This window comes from Capsicum annuum, chromosome 5 (assembly GCF_002878395.1).
Source record: "Capsicum annuum cultivar UCD-10X-F1 chromosome 5, UCD10Xv1.1, whole genome shotgun sequence".
Taxonomy (NCBI): domain Eukaryota; kingdom Viridiplantae; phylum Streptophyta; class Magnoliopsida; order Solanales; family Solanaceae; genus Capsicum; species Capsicum annuum.
In genome coordinates, this window is record NC_061115.1 from 220634121 (window position 1) to 220656234 (window position 22114).

General features: G+C 38.1%; 1 protein-coding gene and 1 pseudogene across 4 annotated transcripts in view; both read right to left on the reverse strand.

Moving 5' to 3' along the window:
* LOC107871456 (ankyrin repeat-containing protein ITN1) overlaps positions 1-22114 on the reverse strand; it is a 71253-nt gene that overhangs the window by 41974 nt on the left and 7165 nt on the right. The window contains exons 2-4 of one of the 4 annotated variants that reach the window (XM_047412876.1): positions 18353-18879; positions 17714-18140; positions 16182-17041 (exon numbers count right to left, since the gene is read on the reverse strand). In XM_047412876.1, coding sequence (XP_047268832.1) covers positions 17016-17041; positions 17714-18140; positions 18353-18879 — 980 coding nt within the window. In that variant the 3' untranslated portion in view covers positions 16182-17015. Of the gene's footprint in view, positions 1-16181; positions 17042-17422; positions 18141-18352; positions 18880-19168; positions 19809-22114 lie in introns of those variants that run through there. The other 3 variants (XM_016718993.2, XM_047412874.1, XM_047412873.1) reach the window with 3 other exon arrangements.
* Positions 4807-7535, reverse strand: LOC107872224 (annotated as a pseudogene).

The following is a 22114-nucleotide window of genomic DNA, read 5'->3' on the forward strand; positions in this document are numbered from 1 at the left end:
GCGGAAAGGGTTTAAATGACGATGGTCAGTTTCCAGTGAGACTACGCAATGGTGGCGCATCGTGGAGAGGGCCAGATTCCCATTCGTCAAATTTCAGTGAGCTACCGCGATAGTGGCGCGTCGCGGTGGCCCATTAAATCGGGTTCCCAGATCAAATTGTGCAGTTTCGTTCAGAAGTTAAAAAGAATATTTTGAACTTTTTCCAAGCCTCTTAAAATGTCCAAACAATAGATTTAGGACCTTTACAAGCATAATATAAGATTTCCTCAAGATTTTCCTCAAAATTATATACATATGTAAGCATGTGTTTTAAGGACGAATATTCAATTGAGAGCATGAATTATAATGAACCCCTCTCTTGTTATGATTTTTTCCATCTTTCATATGATATGAATTGTTTTAAATTGCATCTTGAAAGCATGATATAAAATGTCTTGATTTATACTATGACTTGAATATGATTTCGAAATAAAAAGAGAGGGTTATGCATGTTGATAAATGTTGAACATGCATATAACAAAGAGTAGCATGGTTTGCCAAAAGAACACATGACCACCATATGTTTGAATAATCTCAGCATAGTTTTGACTTGTGTTTCGAAACATGAAATCTTGTATACTATTTGCATGATTGGGTGGTCTGAACTATGTTTTAATGAAAGAATTATGCATGATGCAATATGGCTCAGAAATAGGACTTGCAAGTCTTGGTGGGACGACACCAATTCAGATTACACCATGAAAATTCAGAACAGAATAGAACCCATGTTTAAAAGCAGACTTTTCAGATGTTGAAACTAGAAAAATGCATGATTCAGAACAGGATAAATTGGGCATAAAGAGAGTTTAGGTGGTTCCCCGAAGAAGGCATGAGTTCAGACAACTCATTGTCCGAAACAGTGATTTGCCGATCCGTGTACATCACATTACACTGGCCTAGTGCACGTGGCGTATCAGAATTAGAAACTCCAACCCTTGCAAAACACTCGGGTTGGGGGCTTCCCCGCCGAGTCAATGGTGGATTCCATACAGCCCGTGAGATTTTAGAATTGTAGGGATATACCCCCTAACTCAGAAGTAATACAAAGATCCGGCATTGCATTGACAAGAATGATTTATGATTTCAGAAAGTGCCCATGTGTTTAGAACTATTTCATGTATGATATTTTGACCAATTGCTCTCTAACTATTATATATATATATATATATATATATATATATATATCCAAGCTTTATTTTGGATAATTTTGCGTACCAATACATCTGTATTGACCCTCCCTCCCTCCTGGTTCTGAGGCACAGTCTAGGGATCCTGATAAGCCGTAGATTTCATCATACAGGAGTGAAGAGTACCAGTTGGTGAGCTTTCTATATTTCAGAAGGCCTAGCTTCTTTCAGACAGTTGTTATTTGATCATGTAGTAGAGATTTCGCAGACGGTGTTTAGTTGATATTGAATTTTATTCCTCATTGTTAAATTAAATTTAGATTATGACCATGTTTCTGTAGCAGATTTTATTTCCCCATTTCCTATTTATATATGAATGATGTATATGATTACAAGTTAGAAGGGCTCTCGGTCATGGTTCGGGATGTCCGTCACAGCCAGGGCCCTGGTTCGGGTCGTGACATATATCTATATCTATAATCTGTAATCTATAATCTATAATCTATAACTAGGGGTGTGCATCGGTCGGTTCGGTTTGATTTTATGTGTTATTTTGTTTATTGATTTTCGGTTTTCAAATATGTAAAACCAATAACCAAACAATATGATATTTTCTTATCGGTTTTGGTTTATCAGTTTTTGGTCCTTAATGGTTCGATTTTTGGTTTAACCAATAAGAAAATACTTATAAAATAGAAATAGTAACAACATAAAAAAACAAAATCTTAGTTACCGCCAAAATCCTACGCAATGCATTTTAGTTTACAAGAATTTTCAAACTTGAACTGAATGTTCGTTAGAAAAAAATTAAATCCTAATAGTTGGAAGCTATAAATATTTTACGCTTTTCAATACGATAATAGCCGAGCTTTATATTGTGCCTTTGTTGCCCTAAATAGGTTAATACTTTGTGAATCACTGAATTGTGAATAAGTAGTGCATATAATATATATATATATATATATATATACACACACACATCTCTCTCTCTCTCTCTATATATATATAGGTAGATAGATAGAGAGAGAGATTTATATATATAGCATAAATAGGGATAAAACAATAACTTAGTGTATCCTTATTTGGTTATCGATTTAACCGATAACCCAATAAACTAAAACCGAAATCGAACCGTTTACCCAATAATTTTTTTCATAAAATCAATAAAATCCCATTAACCCAATAACCCAATACCAATAATCCAATAACATTTTTATCGGTCGGTTCGGTTTTTGCACACCTCTATCTATAATCTATATCTATAATCTATAATCCATATCTATAATCTATAATATATTAAAAGTGTGAAAATTCTTATAACAGTGATTTGAATTTTTTGTCCTTCATTAAAAGACTCTCAAATAGATAAAACTGTCTTTTTACTATTTTTCTAATATTTAAAACTTCAAATCCATTTAAATTTAGTTATTAAATCTTTCCTTGTTTGAATTATATACTTTAAATTTTGGATTTTTTTAAATAATTAAAATACTACCTTAACTAAATCTTTTAAAGAAAGGCAATTAGTTGAAAATTCTACAATGGCCAATTACGTGGACAATTAATATTGTGGTATAACTTACCTAGAATACCATTCTTTTAAAGTTTACCAAAACAAATATTTAACAATTTTAAATCAAATAGAATTTTACCATGAATCACAATCAACAATTGATAATGAATTCTCATGTTTTTCTTTCGGATGAAAATTTCTTATCGATATTTTGAACAAAACAAACATGTTGATGCAGAATAAAGTAGCTGAAAAAATAAAAGTTATAATTTTCTTTATCATTTGATTTATCGTCGTCAAAATTTAAAATTGCTTGCTTTTCTTTCTATGTTGTTTAGAACCTTTGTCAGGGTTGGAAGTTGGTATATATTGTTGCAGTACATAAGGGATACACTCTCCTTTTTGTGTATGTTCGATTTCTATTTTATTTTCTTTTATAGCAGTTTGAAAGTCTTTTTTTGGTGTTTTGTGAAGAGACGTATACGAGTATTTTTTTTATTTTTATAGAATTTAGTTAATATTTTATAAATTATTTTCATGATATGCTGTGTAGCATGTATAAAATTATATTTTTTTGTTGTTGAAGAATGTGTCTTCTAGCCGATTTCTAGGTATGTATAGATATAGATAGATCAAAAGGTTAAGGAAGAGGGAAGTGGAGTGAATCCAAATTTAGTCGGATTTCAATGTAGGTAGCGGATACGGGGTGGACAGCAAAAAGAAAAAAGAAAATCACGGAGGATATGATCTCTCTCCTCTGAATCAAGTTGAAACTAAATCATAAATATCGATAGGGAAAAAGGTTCAAATATGTCATCGAACTATCAAAAATGACTCATTTATGCCATCCGTTAAAAGTTTTGGCTCGTTTATGCCATCGCTGTTATAAAGCCGATTCATCCATCCCATTACTTGTTAACAATGGTTTTTCAAAAAAAAAAAGTTTTGCCTTGTGTCTTCTTACTAGAGATCCACATCATTAATTAAAATAACGGAAAATGGATCAGATATGCCATCGAACTATCAAAAATGACTCATTTACGCTATCTCTTAAAAGTTTATCTCATTTATGCCATCGTTGTAACAAAACAGGTTCATCCATTCCATTACTTGTTAATGGTGATTTTTTAAAAACAACTTTGCCACGCGTCATCTTACTAGAGGTCCACGTCACTAACTAAAATTACGTGATTGTCCCAATTAAGTTAACTAAACAACTGAATATATTTCAAGATGTTCTTAGGCCAGGCTCCAATAATCATCAAAACAAGTGAGGCCTAAAATATTCTTTTTCCGAGCCTTACAAACCTCAAAATGACTAATTAATCATTCTCCATTTCATACATTTTGGTTGATTAATGTTTATGCTTCAGGGATTTTTTCATTCAATGCTATGACTGGTGATGTTCCTCAAAGATTCAAGGCACTGATTAGTATGAATGAAATTTAAGATAAAATAAATCAATTCTTAATAATTTATTTTAATTAATGATGTGAAATGCTAGTAAGATAACACATGGAAAAGCGATTTTTGAAAAACTACCATTAACAAGAACAGGCATGTATGAACCTGTTTTGTAACGGCAATGGCATAAACGAGCCAAACTTTTAACGGATGGTATAAATGAGTCATTTCTAATAGTTCGATGGCATATTTGAGCCTTTTCTCTTTGTTTTAATTAATGATGTGGGCCTATAGTAAGACGACACGTGGCAAAGCTATTTTTGAAAACCACCGTTAACAAGTAATGGCATGGATGAACCTGTTTTGTAACGGTGATGGCATAAATGAGCCAAACTTTTAACAGATGGCATAAATGAGCCATTTCTAATAGTTCAATGGCATATTTGAGCCGTTTCCCTAACTGAAATAACATGTAATGGACTAAAATGCCATATCTGTCATATGTAATTCAAGGTATTGTGTAAAAACTGAAATATGTAGTTGAATTATTTATTTGCAAGCAACAAGTACAGTAGTAGCTAGCATTCATGTCTCTCTACTGGCTTACATTCTTCATCTTACTCTCATCACACATATCTACAACTATAAATAACAACCAAGAAGTACAATAAAATAGAGAGGCAACCTATGGAACAAACAGTAACGGCAAGACCAAGTGAATGTGATAAAGTAGCAAACATACCCATTGCGAATGCAATTACAACTGCTAACATTGAAAAGCACTGAAAAGTACCTGAGAGAACATAAAGCTTCGGTACAATTTTTTTACTTTGAGGTTCTGTACTTACATCTGCCATGAGGAAGTAGATGAATATGGGAACAGCTGAGCATGAGAAGGCAATGGCATCGGAAACAACAAATGCACGAAATGCTGTTTTCCTTATTAGAATAGCCATCCCTGATTAGAGCTATCAGGGTCGCTCTCAAAACCTCCTGGCAATGTGATACCAGCGGCGAAAGTGACTGTCATTATCAAAGTGGCCACGACAATATGGATTTGAGCTTTCTTCATAATACTTTTGACTTTGTTTGATCTGCCTTATTAGCTTTATCGTGATCGTCTTCCCTCAGTTGAATTTTGACTCCTGTTCCCGTTTCATCATTTGGATTGGGCATGTACTCGTACTTCCGCTTTACCTCAAAGTCACGTTTTTCAAATCGGCCAATGCTACACAAATCCTCCATCAATTTCTCCTATTTTCATCAATAGTACAGTTTATAGTGAGTCGGTCAAAAAATTTAACAGAGTAACTTGTCTAACTGAGAACTAATCTGTTCATAGCATAGGAGACAACAATATCATGAAATAGAATTACAGTTTTACTTGATGTTTCAACACCACATCAAGAATGGTCAGAAAGCTGAAGATTTGTGAGTGCACGCAAATCGTTCTTCCGCTTGACATAATCCTTGAACTAGTATATCAATATTTCACCAGCATATACTCAAGCGCAACCAGTATTTGAAAAACAAATGTGTGGCCGCTTACCTTCTTTGTTGTCGCTTTGCATGACAATGCTATATCAAGTGGAGTCTGCCTGAATTAATAAACCATCCTAGTCTGGTTTTCTTTGTTAAATGACATCTTCTTTGCTCTAGCATGGTTTATTAATTCAGGCACATGGTTACCAGAGGCAGCAAGCAAATGGAGAGGAGTGTTGCCGTCGCTATCTGGCTCATCAACAAGGCTGTTGCACTTATCAGAGTCTAATAAGAAACGGACTACATTGTCTTGATTGTTCAATACGGCAACATGAAGAGCATTTTGATTGTTGCTGTTAAGCATATCCCAACAATCAGGACACTGATTTAATAGCTTATTTATCATGTATACGTAACCTTCACTGGCTGCAATGTGAATTGCTGTCGTCCAGTCATTTTCACTGCCTGCCAGAAGGTACACTAAGGATTTTTTCCATGCCAGCATATCAGATACTACGTCCGTCAATCCTAATTTAACAGCATAGTGCAGTGAATTCCAACCCCATAAGTCAGGTTCCTCGCATAAAGTCTTATTCTAACGCCATAGTGATCTAATGCAATCTGGATGTGTCAACACGATAAATGCATAAATGAGGGGTTAGATCTTCTCGCAAATATAGTTGCACAACAGACATTACGAAATCATCAGCAAAAATTGCAGATAACTAATTTTTAGTCAAAGAATATAACATTGCACAGAGATATTGAAATGACATTACTCAACCCACCCCTCCTCTAAGTTTTCTTCTCTTCCCTCCTATTTTTTCTTACGGCAGAATCGCTATTCAGGTGGGTAAAAACTGCTGGACATTAAATAACGACATCACGATTGATTTTGGTTGGCTAGTTTAGAAAGTCACGGGGGCAGGCCAAAACTTCTTTGTTCACAGCATTCGCTACACCTTGGAGAGATAGTCTTGTGGAGAGGAGAAGAGGGATTGGGGTAGTTGTCAGAGATATTAAATAGTAAGAAAATTAGTCCATTGGATTATAAGCTGATGCAGATAATGGAGGATCCTAGTGAGACTATCGACATGATTAATCCAAATTATGGGAAAGTCAACTAAAGTTAGATGTTGATACAGCAAATAGCAAAAATTATGTACCTCTATGTTCCTGAATTACTGCTGCATGCAGAGGCGTTCTATTAGATGGACCTGCAACATAAGTTGGTTTCTTGCATGATTCCAAGATGTTAATCAAAGCATCATGAAAACCAGATTCAGCCGCCAGATACAGTGGCGTCTCCTGCGCCTGGTTAGGCGGAAATTCAAATTCAGGATCTTCAGTGTGCCCTTCATTAGCTGCGATGTGAAGAGTGGTTTCATTTTTCTTGTTTTGACAGCATAACAATGCCGGAGTAATCTTAAGGACTTCTGCCGCGAAATGGGAGTGGCCATAGAGGGCTGCGACATGGAGGACCGTGTTTCCCTTTGGAGTGACTTGGTAGCCGTTTTCTTCATCCCTTTTCAGATGATCAGCAAGTAGAAAATTGGCATCTCCGATATTGCCTCTCATCGCAGCATTATACAAGGTCGAATCCATTTTTGATAATCCTGTGAGTCCTTTGCTTTCTCTGGATGAAACATTATTATATATAGGAAAAACTAATTAGATTCTTAATGAATTTCAAAGAAGAAAGGGATCTGGTGTTTGCCTTGATCACAAGAAAGGGATTTTGATGTTTTCGTATTTCGCTTTCGTGTCAAAAGTGAAAGAATATCATGAACATAAACAGTTTTAAGAACTTATTAAACCTCCTAAGACAAAAAGAATGCTTGGATCTCTTAAGATTCACTTCTTCTTATGATTCTTTTATCATAAAAACAAACAAGTAGAGTAGTCGATTACTTAAGAAACGAACAAAACATGACTACAGAACAAAGAAAATCTTGTTGCCAACTCAAATGTGCTATAGAGGAAACTTACCGAAATAATAATGGCAATCATTGGCTCCCATTTCCCCATGAGACTGGCGGATGTTGCTCCTTTTCCCTTTACTCAGCACATGCTCTTCGCAGATCTACAACATCCAAACTGAAAACCAGCCGCACATTCGCGATAAATTTAATTTGAATTCATAAATAGTGAAGAAGAGGTCAATAGAAGGATACCTAGAAAAATGCTCCGAAAAGGTCTCTTAACATTGTTGCATAAACACAACATATTCCTCTATAGAAGGCCCTATGGAGTAAAGGGGAGTGGGTGAATTCTAGGAAAAAGAGGGAGCGAGCCTATATAAAATAGAAAATGAAATAGAGAAAATTTCATGAATAGATAGAGTCAACGGTACAACAAGCAGTGCTGTACATGAAATCTTTGCGGAGGGGCTCAGATTAGCTACCCTGGCACTTAAACAAGTGTTATAAACCAAATGGGAGAGCCCAACCCAAAAGACTAGTCTAATAGGTGGGAGAACCCATTTGACATATAAACCCCTTAGCATTTCTCTTTTTTTTTCCAATGTGGGACATTGGTTCATTACAATCGCCTCCGCTTGAGAACCAACGACCTCATTGGTCACGGCTATGCCCAGTTGGTCATGGCTGGCATCCCTCCTGGTCCAGGATAATAACGGATAATTACAAGACTCCTATTTGTTGTAGAGTTCTTATAGTTGTTGTAACTTTAAGTCTATCCTTGTTGATATAGGTCTTATATATAGTATTGTACAGATTTTATAAACATAATTCATTCAATCAATAACATACGATTCTTTTTCCATCTTCTACTCTCTATCACTTTATGGTATCAAAGCCTATCTAAACTCCTACGAATTGATCCTCTCCTTTTTTTTATTTCTTTGCTTACTCACACAAATGGCCTCTAAGATTTCTGTGACCAATGCCGATGGAATCAACAATGCCATCACTATTGTTCAATTCAATCCAGTTACCCAACTGCCCATTAAATTAATGGGCAGTCACAATTTCTCCTTGTGGAAATCTCAAATTTCAATGCTTATGCATGGTCACAATCTTTATGGGCATCTCGATGGCTCCATCCCTGCACCCACTTGCACCATCTCTTAGAACAATCAAGACGTTGATAACCCTGAGTTCCTTTCTTGGTATCACCAGGATAATTCAAAATGGTATCTTGGCCTCTGTTGATCCTACGCTTGCCCTCACTGTTGTTGTTGCAGTCTTCGCCAAAGCTGCCTGGGGTGCTTTGCATACTGCATATGCAAACAAATCTCAAACAAGAATTTTCAACTTGCGAGATCGATTGGCCCGCCTCACTAAAGATTGGCGTCCAGTCACAGATTATCTTCATCAAGTTTGATCACTTTGTGATGAACTTGCAACTGTTGGTGCACCGGTATCAAACTCGGAACTCATTGTGAAAATCCTCAGTGGACTCGGATCTGAATTTCGAGAACTCTCTGCTACCATTCGTGCTCGGGATTCTCCTATTTCATATAAAGAGCTTTACGAAAAGCTTCTAGATTATGAGCTTTTCCTCAAACATGAGGAAGATAAAAAGCCGCTATCAACTCCCATTACTGCTGCTGTAGCACAAAAGACTAGCTCAGCTCCTTCTCGCCAGGGCAACAATAGTTACTCCAGCAACCGCCGTCCAGGTGTGAACCCTCCTGCCAACAATCAGTAATGGCACCCTCCTGCCAACAATCAACAATGGCAAGCACAACGCCCATGAAGAAATAACCAGCAGCAGCAGCTCTCTGACAAAAACCTTCGCTGCCAACTATGTGATCGCGTAGGTCATTCTGCTAAAGTCTGCAGATCGCAGTCACATAACCATTTGCAAGCCTAGGCAAACTTTGCTGCTCGTTTACCTTCTAATTGTCCCCTTGGATCGTCGATAGTGGAGCCACTCATCATATTGCATCTGATACTCAAAGCCTAGCCACTGTACATGACTACCACGGCACCGAAGAGATAACTATGGGCAATGGTAACACCATTCCAATATCCCATACCGGTAACGCTAACATAAGTGCATCAAATCATCATTTCAAACTTCTCAATACCTTATGCTCCCCTATCATTAAAAATAATCTTATTTCTGTTTCTAAGTTTTGTCGTGATAATTAGTCCTCTATTGAATTTTTTCCTTTCCATTATCTTGTGAAGGATCTGAGTACGAGGGCGTCTCTAGTTCGGGGGCAGAATAAAGATGGGTTGTATGAGTGGCCACCGGGCTATACACGTCTTTCTCCTAAATGCAATGTGGCTGTTCAAATTCACCTGTGGCATCGGCGTCTAGGCCATCCTAATTGACGCGTTTTAGATACTATGTTGCATAAGTTTTCCCTTCCTATTTCAGATCCTAAAGCTAGCTCCATTTGTAATTCTTGTTATTCAAATAAAATGCATAGGTTGACTTTTTTCAGAAAATTCATTGCGAAGCAATAAGCCCTTGCAAATCCTTTATAGCGATTTATGGGGTCCATCTCCAGTTTTGTCAATTGATAAGAAAAGATATTATGTGTTATTTGTTGATTAATTTTCAAAATACATGTGGTTGTTCACTTTAAAATCAAAAAATGAAACTTTGGAAGTTTTCCAAAATCTGCATCCATTGCTTGAATGCAAATTCAACAGCAAAATTCAATCTTTTTACACTGATGGTGGTGGCGAATTTCAGAGTCTACAGTCGTATCTCAAAGCACATAGCATAGAGCACTTAGTGTCACCCCCATATACTCCACAGAGAGTTGCTTTAGTCGAAAGACGACACCGGTATGTTATTGAAATTGCTAGAACCTTGTTGCACCAAGCATCTTTACCCTGACATTTTTGGAGTTTTGCCTGTTAACAAGCGGTTTATCTTATAAATAGGCCAACTACACCGAATCTTCAGCATAAGAGCCCCTTTGAAATTTTATTTCAAACTATGCCCAAGTATGACTCCGTTAAAGTATTTGGTTACCTGTGTTATCCATGGCTCAAACCCTATAACAAAAACAAACTCGAGCCTCGTTCGACACCATGTATTTATTTAGGATTTTCGAATAAACATTACTGCCACTAATGTTTTGATCCTTTAACTTTCAAAATATATTTATCTCGTGACATTTTACTTTTAGAAAACCAGTTTCCGTTCGAAAATATTTTTTCTCATTTAACAAACACACAAAATAAAAATGTGTCTTGGGAGATTTGTTCAACTAAACAGCAGCCGCAGGATAATACTCAATATCCACATGATTCTTATGAGCTTCCCGCTCACATTGTGCAGCAGCCCGTGGACATGCACTCACCCATCTCCTTTGCTCCAACAGGAACCACCGTCTCAGGTAATTCAATTTCTCCCTTATCTGCTACTTCTTCTCCAGTATCTCCACTTTCCCCTTCCCTCACCATACAATATTCAATTTTCGGCTACAATTCACCTCAACCAAATGTTTCGGCCTCACCAGTTCATTCTTCTCCCCATTTAAATATGCAGCCGCAATCTACAATAATCACTTACCAGCGTCGAAATAAGTCTACTGGTCCTTTGACCCAGAACCCTGTGATACAACCCTATTCCTCGTCACCTGTCCCATCTCCTGTGGCCCCACAACCTTCTCTTGTTGCCCCTATCTCTACATCAATGCCCACTTATAACATGATTACTCGATCTAAGACCAATAGCCTTAAGCCTAAGCAATTCCACACTGTTGTTCAAACCACTTCCTCCCTACCTAGAACCTATTGGCGTGAAGCTATGAAAAATGAATTTGATGCCTTAGTTCGGAACCGTACATGGGAGTTGGTACCATGTGATCCTTCAAAAAATGTGGTGGATTGTAAGTGGCTTTTTCGGGTTAAATATCATCCCGATGGTTCTGTTGACAGGTTCAAAGCTTGCTTGGTTGCCAAAGGATTCACACAACGACCTGTCCTTGACTTCCAATGCACTTTTAGCCTGTGGTAAAGCCAGCAACTGTTCGAATAGTTCTTGCGATTGCAACACAACAAAGCTGGCCCATTCGTCAACTTGATATCAATAATGCCTTCCTGCAAGGTCGTCTTGATGAGGAAGTCTATATGCGACAACCACCTGGTTTCGAATAATCTGCCCATCCGACGCATGTTTGGAAGATGCAAAAAGCTATTTATGGACTCAAACTGGCCCTGGACACTGAACTCAAAAATTATTTGGCTACTTTGGGGTTTATTAAGTCCCAATCTGATTCTTCATTGTTCATCCTGCAGAATTTTGAGTTTATTGTTTATGTCCTAGTATATGTTGATGACATAATTGTTAATGGTAATCAGATTCATGGTGTTCAAAGCATTATGATAATCTTGCAACCCGATTCTCACTGAAGGATTTTGGTCCACTTCATTATTTCCTTGGTGTTGAAGTGTTGTCTTATCCTGGTGGTTTTTTGTTGTCTCAACAGAAGTACATTATAGACCTTTTACAGGAAGTTAATAAGCAAAATTGCAAAGGTGTTCCAACACCAGTGGCTTCAACTATAACTTTCCCAGAGTCCATGGAAGATTCTCAAGTTGATAGCTCTCTTTATAGGCGGATCATCAGTAAACTTCGTTACCTTTCTTTTACACGTCCGGACATAGCATTTGCTGTCAGCAAACTCTCCCAGTCCATGAACCAGCCCTTCATATCTCATTGGACAGCCATGAAACGTCTCCTTCGCTATCTACACCAAACATCCTCATTTGGTCTCCGGATTTCCAAAGAACATGATCACCGTCTTCTAGCTTACTCAGATTCTGACTAGGCTGGAGATCCTCTTGATCGAACCTCCACCACAGGTTATGTTGTTTACCTTGGAAGCTCTCTGATATCATGGTCCTCTAAAAAGCAAAGATCTATCTCCCGTTCCTCCACAGAAGCAAAATATCGGGCTGTTGCTGCTACTGTTTCTGAGACCAATTGGCTAACAAGTTTACTTCATGAGCTTCGGTTTCGTATCTCAGACATTCCTCAAATATTTTGCGACAATGTTAGCACCACCTACATTTGTGCCAACCTGGTGTTCCATAGTCGGATGAAGCATATTGCTATTGATTTTCATTTTGTTCGTGAACAAGTTCAAAACAAGGATATAGCAGTTCAACACCTTCACTCGGCTGATCAAGTGGAAGATATACTGACCAAACCACTTCCAAGAGTCTCTTTTGTCAAGCATTTTTCCAAGTTGGGTGTAGTTGACACCACCAACTTGCGGAGCGTAATAACGGATAATTACTAGACTCCTATTTGTTGTAGAGTTCTTATAGTTGTTGTAACTTTAAGTCTATCCTTGTTGATATAGGTATTATATATAGTCTTTTACAGATTTTGTAAACATAATTCATTCAATCAATAACATACGATTCTTTTCCCATCTTCTACTCTCTATCTCTTTACAGGCCACCACTCCGAGACGCGGCTCCACACGTGGTTTGTTCCTCGTTGATCACGGCTATGCCCAGTTGGTCATGGATGGTACCCTTCAGATCCAGGCCACCACTACTGGCACATAGGCCACCACTCCGAGTCACGGGCTCCTCGTTGGTCATGGCTATGCCCAGTTGGTCACGGCTTGCACCCCTCAGGTCCAGGCCACCACTATTGGCACATAGGTCACCACTTCGAGTCACGGACCCCACGTATGGGACTCTCAATGAAACAACACATGTTATAAACCAAATGGGAGAGCCCAATCGTATCGGATAAGCAGTGTAAAGAAACATACTAGAATTAAAGCTCCAATCGTATCGGAGAGGCAGTGGCATATTTGATTTGAGAGAGGAAAACTCCGACTGGACATGAAACTATAAACGAGATTCATATTAATAAGAATTCATATTAATTTTGAAACGAGATGTTGATGACATATCTATCACTCAAGAACATTATACAAAAAGATTTTGAAGAACTGCGAGCCAGTGAACATGTCAAGGTTGTAACATAGATGTGAGTCTCTATGTAAGTTATGTAGGAAGTTTCAGATCATAAGGCCCATTCTTTCGCCAAAGCAACGGTACTTCTTATTAACACAATATTTTCTATAGTGGCTTGCTTTGTCATTCATGGAATATGGAATTCTTTAACCAAAGAAATAGTACTTCTTAGTACACACGATATTATCTATAGTACACACGATAGTATACACCATCATTTGTAATGTGAAAAGATTTTGGTAAAACTTGATTTTCCAAATTTATCTTGACCGCCTGATAATATTATTCTTGTTCTATCATTGTCAATTACTTAGTCTTGTTTGTGTTGGGAAAAAGAGTAATAAGAACAAGATCTTAAATAGTAAAAAGCTGTTTTTATTCATGTTTGTTTTTCTTTATAATTTCCTTTCTTCTGATCAAAGCAAACAATAAATACCTTTCTTTTGATGAAAGGCAAAGATCTGTGTGGTGTTCACAATATTTCTATATAATATTTCATCCGGAGAAAGCAAAGAACTCACCGGCAAACCAAATAAAAAAAACGAAAATGGATCCAACTTTGTACAATGCTGTGGTGGAAGGCAATATCAGTAATGGTGATTTTTCACTTGCTGAATATCTGAAAAGGGATGAAGACAATCCGTACCAAGTCACTCCATCAGGCAACACAATCTTACATGTGGCCGCTCATTATGGCCACTCCCATTTCGTGGCAGAAGTCCTTAAGATTAGTCCGGCATTGTTATGCCACCGGAACAAGAAGAATGAAACAGCGCTTCACGTAGCAGCTAATGAAGGTCACATCGAAGTAGTCCACGCGCTATTTAGTATGGAGGAGCATCATAAGGAGACGCTCATGAGTATAACAGATGAGAATGGAGATACAGCGCTGCACAAGGCCGTGCGGAGCCGACATGAAAATGTAGCCAGACTGTTGGTGAAAGAAGATCCTGCATTCGAATTTCCATCCAACAAGGCTCGGGAGACACCGCTGTATCTGGCAGCTGAGTCTGGTCTTCGTGAAGCTTTGAGTGAAATCTTGAACTCATGCAAGCAACCAACTTCTTCTGCAGGACCATTAAATCGAACAACTCTGCATGCAGCAGTAATTAAGGAACACACGGGTATGTACATATTTTTTTGACACTACTCTCAGTATGTTAACATCTCTTTTCGATTCTTGTTACTATCTATTGTATCTTGTACTTCGACTATCGTATTATTTTGTTCCAGTACTGTTCTGTTTTGGACTGTTTTTCTTGAGCTGAAAGTCTATCGGAAACAGCCTCTGAGGTAGTGGTAAGGTCTGCGTACACTCTACCCTTCCCCAGACCCACTTAGAGACTACACTGGGGAGTCTAAATTTGCATTGATTTAACTCCTTATCATCATCATCTTTGATGCATGCATCCAGATTGCGCAAGATTGCTAATGCAATGGAATAAATCTCTATGTGAGGAACCTGACGTGGGGGGTTGGAATTCGCTGCACTTTGCTGCTCTTTTAGGATTGAAAGAAGTAGTTTCCGATATGCTGGTGTGGAAAAGATCCTTAGCCTACCTTCCAGCAGGCAGTGACAATGACTGGACAACAGCAATTCACATTGCAGCTGGTGGAGGTAAGGTAGACGTTTTACATGCGCTATTAAATCACTTCCCTGATTGCTGGGAAATGCTCGACAGAAACGCACAAAATGTGGTCAATTATTTACTGAAGTCCACAAAGTGGGATAAGCTTATCGAGGATCCAGACAACGATGGCAACACTCCTCTCTATTTGCTTGCTTCCTCTAATTTTTGGGGCTGTGTGCCTCTGGAATTAAAAGATCATCCCCGAGCAAAGAAGAGGTCATATAACAAGGAAAACAAGACTCCTTTTGACGTAGCAGTGTCTTGCACAGAGTGGATGGAAGACAAGGATAGAATCGCTTGTTTAACGATTTCTTAAATTCCATTGTTCAATTGGGACAGCGTTCACCCAAGCTGAACCAGATGGATCGGCAGAAGATAATTTTCAACCAAGCTAAGGAACGTGACACAAACATCAAAGGTATCTTATCAGCAGCTCAAATGCAACTTGTTGTGGCTACTTTATTAGTCACAGTCACCTTTGCAGCTGGTTTTACATTACCGGGAGGTTTTGAAACCGATGACGATAGCCCTAATAAGGGGATGGCAGTTCTAATAAAAAGAACAGCATTCTGTCCATTTGTTATAACGGATGCCATCGCCTTTGCATGCTCCGCTGGTGCTATATTCAGCTACTTCTATATGGTGACAAATCCTCGTCCAATGTCTTATCAGGATTTGGATTATTTGTGGTCTCTCAGTAAAGTTGGAGCTAGGTCGCAGCTCGTGGCAATGTCAGCAGTTGTAATTGCATTTGTAACTGGTTTGTATGTTACTTTAGCACATTCAATTGGTCTCGCAGTTACTGTCTGTGCCATCGGTTGCATCTCTTTCATTATGTACGTGTGGGCAGTGCTGAGGCCAGTATGGTGGATACGTGTAGCAAAAAAGTAATGTATACATACAAAAAGTATTTTTGACATGTATACTTTGTGTAATTTTCTATATACATAATTGAATTCCCATGAAATTACAAACACGAGTCAGAACCTTGAAGTGGGTGGACCGGTGAAGGATCCAAAGGACATGTTGTGAACACGGATATTCCAGAGGCTAGCCAGGCTGTTGTGCCCGAGGCTAAACCACGAAGAGGCCCAAGAATTAGACGGACCAATGATAGATTTGCTTGCGATTCAAAAAATATAGTAACCAAACTATTCACAAGATGGGATTGTACATTTTTATGGACGGAACGACATTTAAGCTACGAATCGATCAAATTTGGTAGCAATGTGAAAGGAATAGTCTTGAATCTCGAAAATGAGAATGATTTTGGTCCTCTTCAACTTGTGATCCCATATTAGTTGTGCCATGAGGGAATATTGCCACGATAATCGAATGCACACATTAATAATTTATGATAATCTATCTCCACTATGTTCTTAGTAAACAGACAGCATGTCGTCAAATGTCATCACTATTATGCTAACCACCAGGTCGTGAGGCATTCACAAGAGATGTTTTTTATTAACATTCTCGACTCTTGAAAAGAGCGACCTGATACTCTGTGCTGTGTTCTTAGTAAACAGACAGCATATCGTCAAATTTCTTTCACAAGGGATGTCTTTTATTTACATTCTCAACTCTTAAAAAGAGTGACCTGATAATCTATCTCCGCTGTGTTCTTAGTAAGCAAGCAGCATAGGGTCAAATGTCATTGCTATACGCTGACCACCAGGTCGTGAGTCTTTCACAAGGGATGTTTTCTATTTACATTCTCGACTCTTAGAAAGAGCGACCAAACAATCAAAAACTTGACAGGTGCAAGTAGCTTAACCGCCTTATCCATCATTGAAACTATATCCATGTCACACTGAAAACGCGTATGTCAAAAACCCATGCAACAGTGTCATACCCAGGGTTTCGATCTAGTGGTAGGAGCGGACTTGTGAATTAGGCGTACGTGACACGTTTGAACCCTGCAAGAGACAAAATCATTATACTTAAGTGGAAAAGTATTTTGGCATGGCTTCTAACATTTCCTTTTTGAACTGCGTTGAATTGTTTTTCCTTTCGCTGGCCGCTGAAGGTCTACCAAAATTCAGAAACCTCTCTGCCTCCCAATGTAGGGGTAAGATCTACATGTACTCTATCCTCCCCAAACTCCACTTGCGGAATTTCAATAGCTATCTTGTTGTTGTTCTATGAATTATTTAGTGAAGGCACATTGGGTCTATAGCATTGTCGGTGACAGAAGAAAATGATCTCCTGTGACCACTTATAATTTGAACAGAAGAAAACGATCTTACGTAGATTGTTATATCATGTGATAAAGGATGTATAACTGAAATAACATGGAATGGACTAAAAAACCATATCTGTCATATGTAGTTGAATTATATATTTGCAAGCAATAAGTACAAGTAGTAGCTAGCATTCATGTCTCTCTTACATTTTCCTTGCTAGATAAATAAAAACCAAGAGGTACAATAAAATAGAGAGGCAACCTATGAAACAGACAGTAATGGCAAGACCAAGTGAATGTGATAAAGTAGCAAACATACCAGTTGCGAATGCAATTACAACTGCAAACAATGACAAGCACTGAAAAATATATGCCATATCAAAAAGTTTATCTAAAATTTCCTTACTTTGAGGGTCTATACTTAGATCTGCCATGAGGAAGTAGATGAATATGGCAACAGCTGAGCATGTGAAGGAAATGGCATCGGAAACAACAAATGCACGAAATGCTGTTTTCCTTGTTAGAATTGCCATCCCTTGATTATGGCTATCGGGGTCGCTCTCAAAACCTCCTGGCAAGGTGATGCCAGCGGCGAAAGTGACTGTCATTATCAAAGTAGCCACAACAATATGGATTTGAGCTATCTTCATAATACTTTCGATTACTGTTTGATCTGCCTTTTTAGCTTTATCATGATCATCTTCCCTCAGTTGCATTTTGACTCCTGTTCCCATTTCATCATTTGGAATGGGCATGTACTCGTACTTCCGCTTTACCTCAAAGTCACGTTTTCCAAATTGGCCAGTGCTACCCAAATCCTCCACCAATTTCTCCTATTTTCATCAATTGTACAGTTCATATTGAGTCATTCTTATTCTACTCTTGCAAGGACAAAATAACTTCAGTAGTTATCTGAAAATTCTATCAAATAGTATCAAACATGATATTTCAGATACTTAGCATATAGTACGGAGGCATTTCAATATTTCGCCATCATATACTCAAGCGCAACAGGTATTTGAAAAACAAATGTGCGGCCGCTTACCTTCTTTGTTGTCGCTTTGCATGACAATGCTATATCAAGTGGAGTCTGGTTTTCTTTGTTAAATGACATCTTCTTTGCTCTAGGATGGTTTATTAATTCAGGCACATGGTTACCAGAGGCAGCAAGCAAATGGAGAGGAGTGTTGCCGTCGCTATCTGGTTCATCAACAAGGCTGTCGCACTTATCAGAGTCTAATAAGAAGCGGACTACCTCGTCTTGATTGTTCAATACGGAAACATGAAGAGCATTTTGACTGTTGCTGTTAAGCATATCGTGACAATCAGGGCAGTGATTTAAAAGCTTCTTTATCATGTTTACGTCACCTTCACTGGCTGCAATGAGAATTGCTGTCGTCCAGTCATTTTCACTGCCTGCCGGAAGGTACACTAAGGATTTTTTCCACGCCAGCATATCAGAAACTACGTCTTCCATTCCTAATTTAACAGCATAGTGCAGTGAATTCCAACCCCATAAGTCAGGTTCCTCGCATAAAGGCTTATTCCATCGCCAGAGTGATCTAATGCAATCTGGATGCGTCAACAGTCAACACGATAAATGTGCAAATAAGGGGTTAAATCATCTCGCAAATATAGTTGCACAACAGACATTACGAAACCATCAACAGAAATTGCAGATAAATGTTTTTTAGAGCGGTCGCATAACAAGTGATCTGAATTCTACATAAGTTGATGAGGCTAATGGAGGATCCTAGAGAGACTATCGACATGATTAATCCAAATTTATGTAGGCGAAGTTAATTATGGGAAAGTCAACTGAAGTTAGATATCGATACAGTAAATAACAAAAATTATGCACCTTTATGTTCCTGAATTACTGCTGCATGCAGCGGCGTTCTATTAGATGGACCTGCAGCGTAAGTTGGTTTTTTGCATGATTCCAAGATATTAATCAAAGCATCATGAAAACCAGATTCAGCCGCCAGATAGAGTGGCGTCTCCTTCGCATGGTTAGGCGGATATTCGAATTCAGAATCTTCTTTCACCAAGAGCTTAACCACATCTAGATGTTGGCTCCTCACAGCCTTGTGCAGGGCTGTATCTCCACTAGCATCCGTCATCCTCATGAGTTTCTCCTTAGTATTATGATCTTCTATACGTGCAAGTAGCACACGTACTACTTCAGTGTGCCCTTCGTTAGCTGCTATGTGAAGAGCGGTTTCATTTTTCTTGTTTTGACAGCATAACAATGTCGGAGTAATCTTAAGGGCTTCTCCCACGAAATGGGAGTGGCCATAGAGGGCTGCGACATGGAGGACCGTGTTACCCTTTGGAGTGACTTGGTAGCCGTTTTCTTCATCATTTTTCAAATGATCAGCAAGTAGAAAATTTGCATCTCCGACATTGCCTCTCGTCGCAGCATTATACATGGTCGAGTCCATTCCTTTTGATTTGGTGGTTTATCCAAGATCTCCTGTGAGTCCTTTGCTTTCTCTGGATGAAACATTATTATATAGGAAAAACTAATTAGATGCTTAATGAATCTCAAAGAAGAAAGGGATCTGGTGTTTGCCTTGATCACAAGAAAGGGATTTTGATGTTTTCGTATTTTCTCTTTCTTGTCAAAACAACCCACTCTAATCGCACATCATAAAGCTTACTCTAAAGTAAAGAATCTCTAATGATCATATTATACAATAAGAATTCATATTAATAGTGAAGCAAGATGCTGATGACATATCTATCTCTCAAGAACATTATACAAAAAGATTGAGGAACTGCAAGCCAGTGAACATGTCAACGTTGTAACCAAATTGTATTAGGAACATTATGTAGGAAGTTTCAGATCATAAGGCCCTTTCTTTCACCAAAGCAACGATACTTCTTATTTACGCGCAGTATTATCTATAGTAGCAACTTTATCAACTTCCAACGCCAAATTGTATGACTAACACAGTAGGCTGCTGCGACATACTCGACTTTACAAGTTAAGAAAGGAACCAAAAAAAGAAAAAGAGAAAAACAAGAGAATATCATCATAGGTTGCTTCTTAAGCACCAAAGTGAATGTCTTTTCTCCAAAAGAAAAGATTGCAGTGTAAAGCATTGTAGCTATCCGTAGGGTAGGGGGAAGAGGCCCAGACCACAGGGGTCTATTGTGTGTGGCCTTATCCTACATTTTTGCAAGATTATGCATTATAAAGCATTGAATTTGTAATACGAAGAGATTTTGGTAAAACTTGATTTTGCTGTCATGTAACCAGGAGGTCATGGGTTCAAGCATTGGAAACAACCTCTGGCAGAAATCCAAGGTAAGGTTGCATACAATACACCCTTGTGGTGGGGCCCTTCCTCGGACCCTGCGCATAACGGGAGCTTTAGTGCACCGGGCTGCCCTTCTATCATTTTCAATTAGTTAGTCTTGTCTGTGTTGGAAAAAAGAGTCATGACAAGAAAATCTTAAATAATAAAAAGATGTTTTTATTCATGTTTGTTTTTCTTTACAAATTCCTTTCTTCTGATCAAAGCAAACAATAAGTACCTTTCTTTTGATCAAAGGCAAAGATCTGCGCGGTGTCCTGAATAAATCTATATAATGTTTTATCCAGAGAAAGCTAAGAACTCAGTAAACCAAATAAAAGAACGAAAATGGATCCAACCTTGTACAATGCTGCGGTGGAAGGCAATATCAGTGGTGGTGATTTTTCACTTGCTGAATATCTGAAAAGGGATGAAGAAAATCCGTACCAAGTCGCTCCAACAGGCAACACAATCTTGCACGTGGCCGCTCATTATGGCCACTGCCATTTCGTGGCAGAAGTCCTTAAGATTAGTCCGGCATTGTTATGCCATCGGAACAAGAAGAATGAAACTGCGCTTCACGTAGCAGCTAATGAAGGTCACATCGAAGTAGTCCATTCGCTACTTAGTATGGATGAGCATTATAAGGAGACGCTCATGAGGATGACAGATGAGAATGGAGAAATAGCGCTGCACAAGGCCGTGCGGAGCCGCCATCAAGATGAAGCCAGACTGTTGGCGAAAGAATATCCTGAATTCGAATTTCCATCCAACAAGGCTCAGGAGACACCACTAGTCAATCATTCTCTGTTGCATACATTTTGGTCGATTAATATTTATGCTTCTTGGATTTTTCATTCAATGCTATGACGGGTGATCGTCCTCACAGATTCAAGGCACTGACTAGTATGAACAAAATGTAAGAGAAAATAAATTAGTTCTTACTAATTTTTTTTAATTAAATATGACGTGGAACTCTAGTAAGATAACACATGGAAAAGCTATTTTTGAAAAACTACCATTAACAAGCATAGGCATGTATGAACCTGTTTGGTAACGGCAATGATATAAACGAGCCAAACTTTTAACGGATGATATAAATGAGCCATTTCCGATAATTCAATAGCATATTTGAGCCTTTTCTATTTGTTTTAATTAATGATTTGGACCTCTAGTAAGACGACACGTGGCAAAGCTGTTTTCGAAAACCACCGTTAATAAGTAACTAACAAAAAGTTTTCATGTTTTAAAAAAACTGTTTATGAATAATATGAATATGCGATTGATGAATAAAATCTTGAAGATAAGTTAATTTTACAGGTCTTCTTTTGTTTAATCAATTCAGGGTACTAAGTAACAAAACAATTTTTGATGCATTGAAGTAAAGAATTCAAGACATCCAATTATTTCAGTACCACAATGTATATTGGTTTGCAGCTTAGGTACTTACTAATATGATTTGGAGACTAAATGTCAAATTCGGCAAGTGCTTTGATGTCTAACAT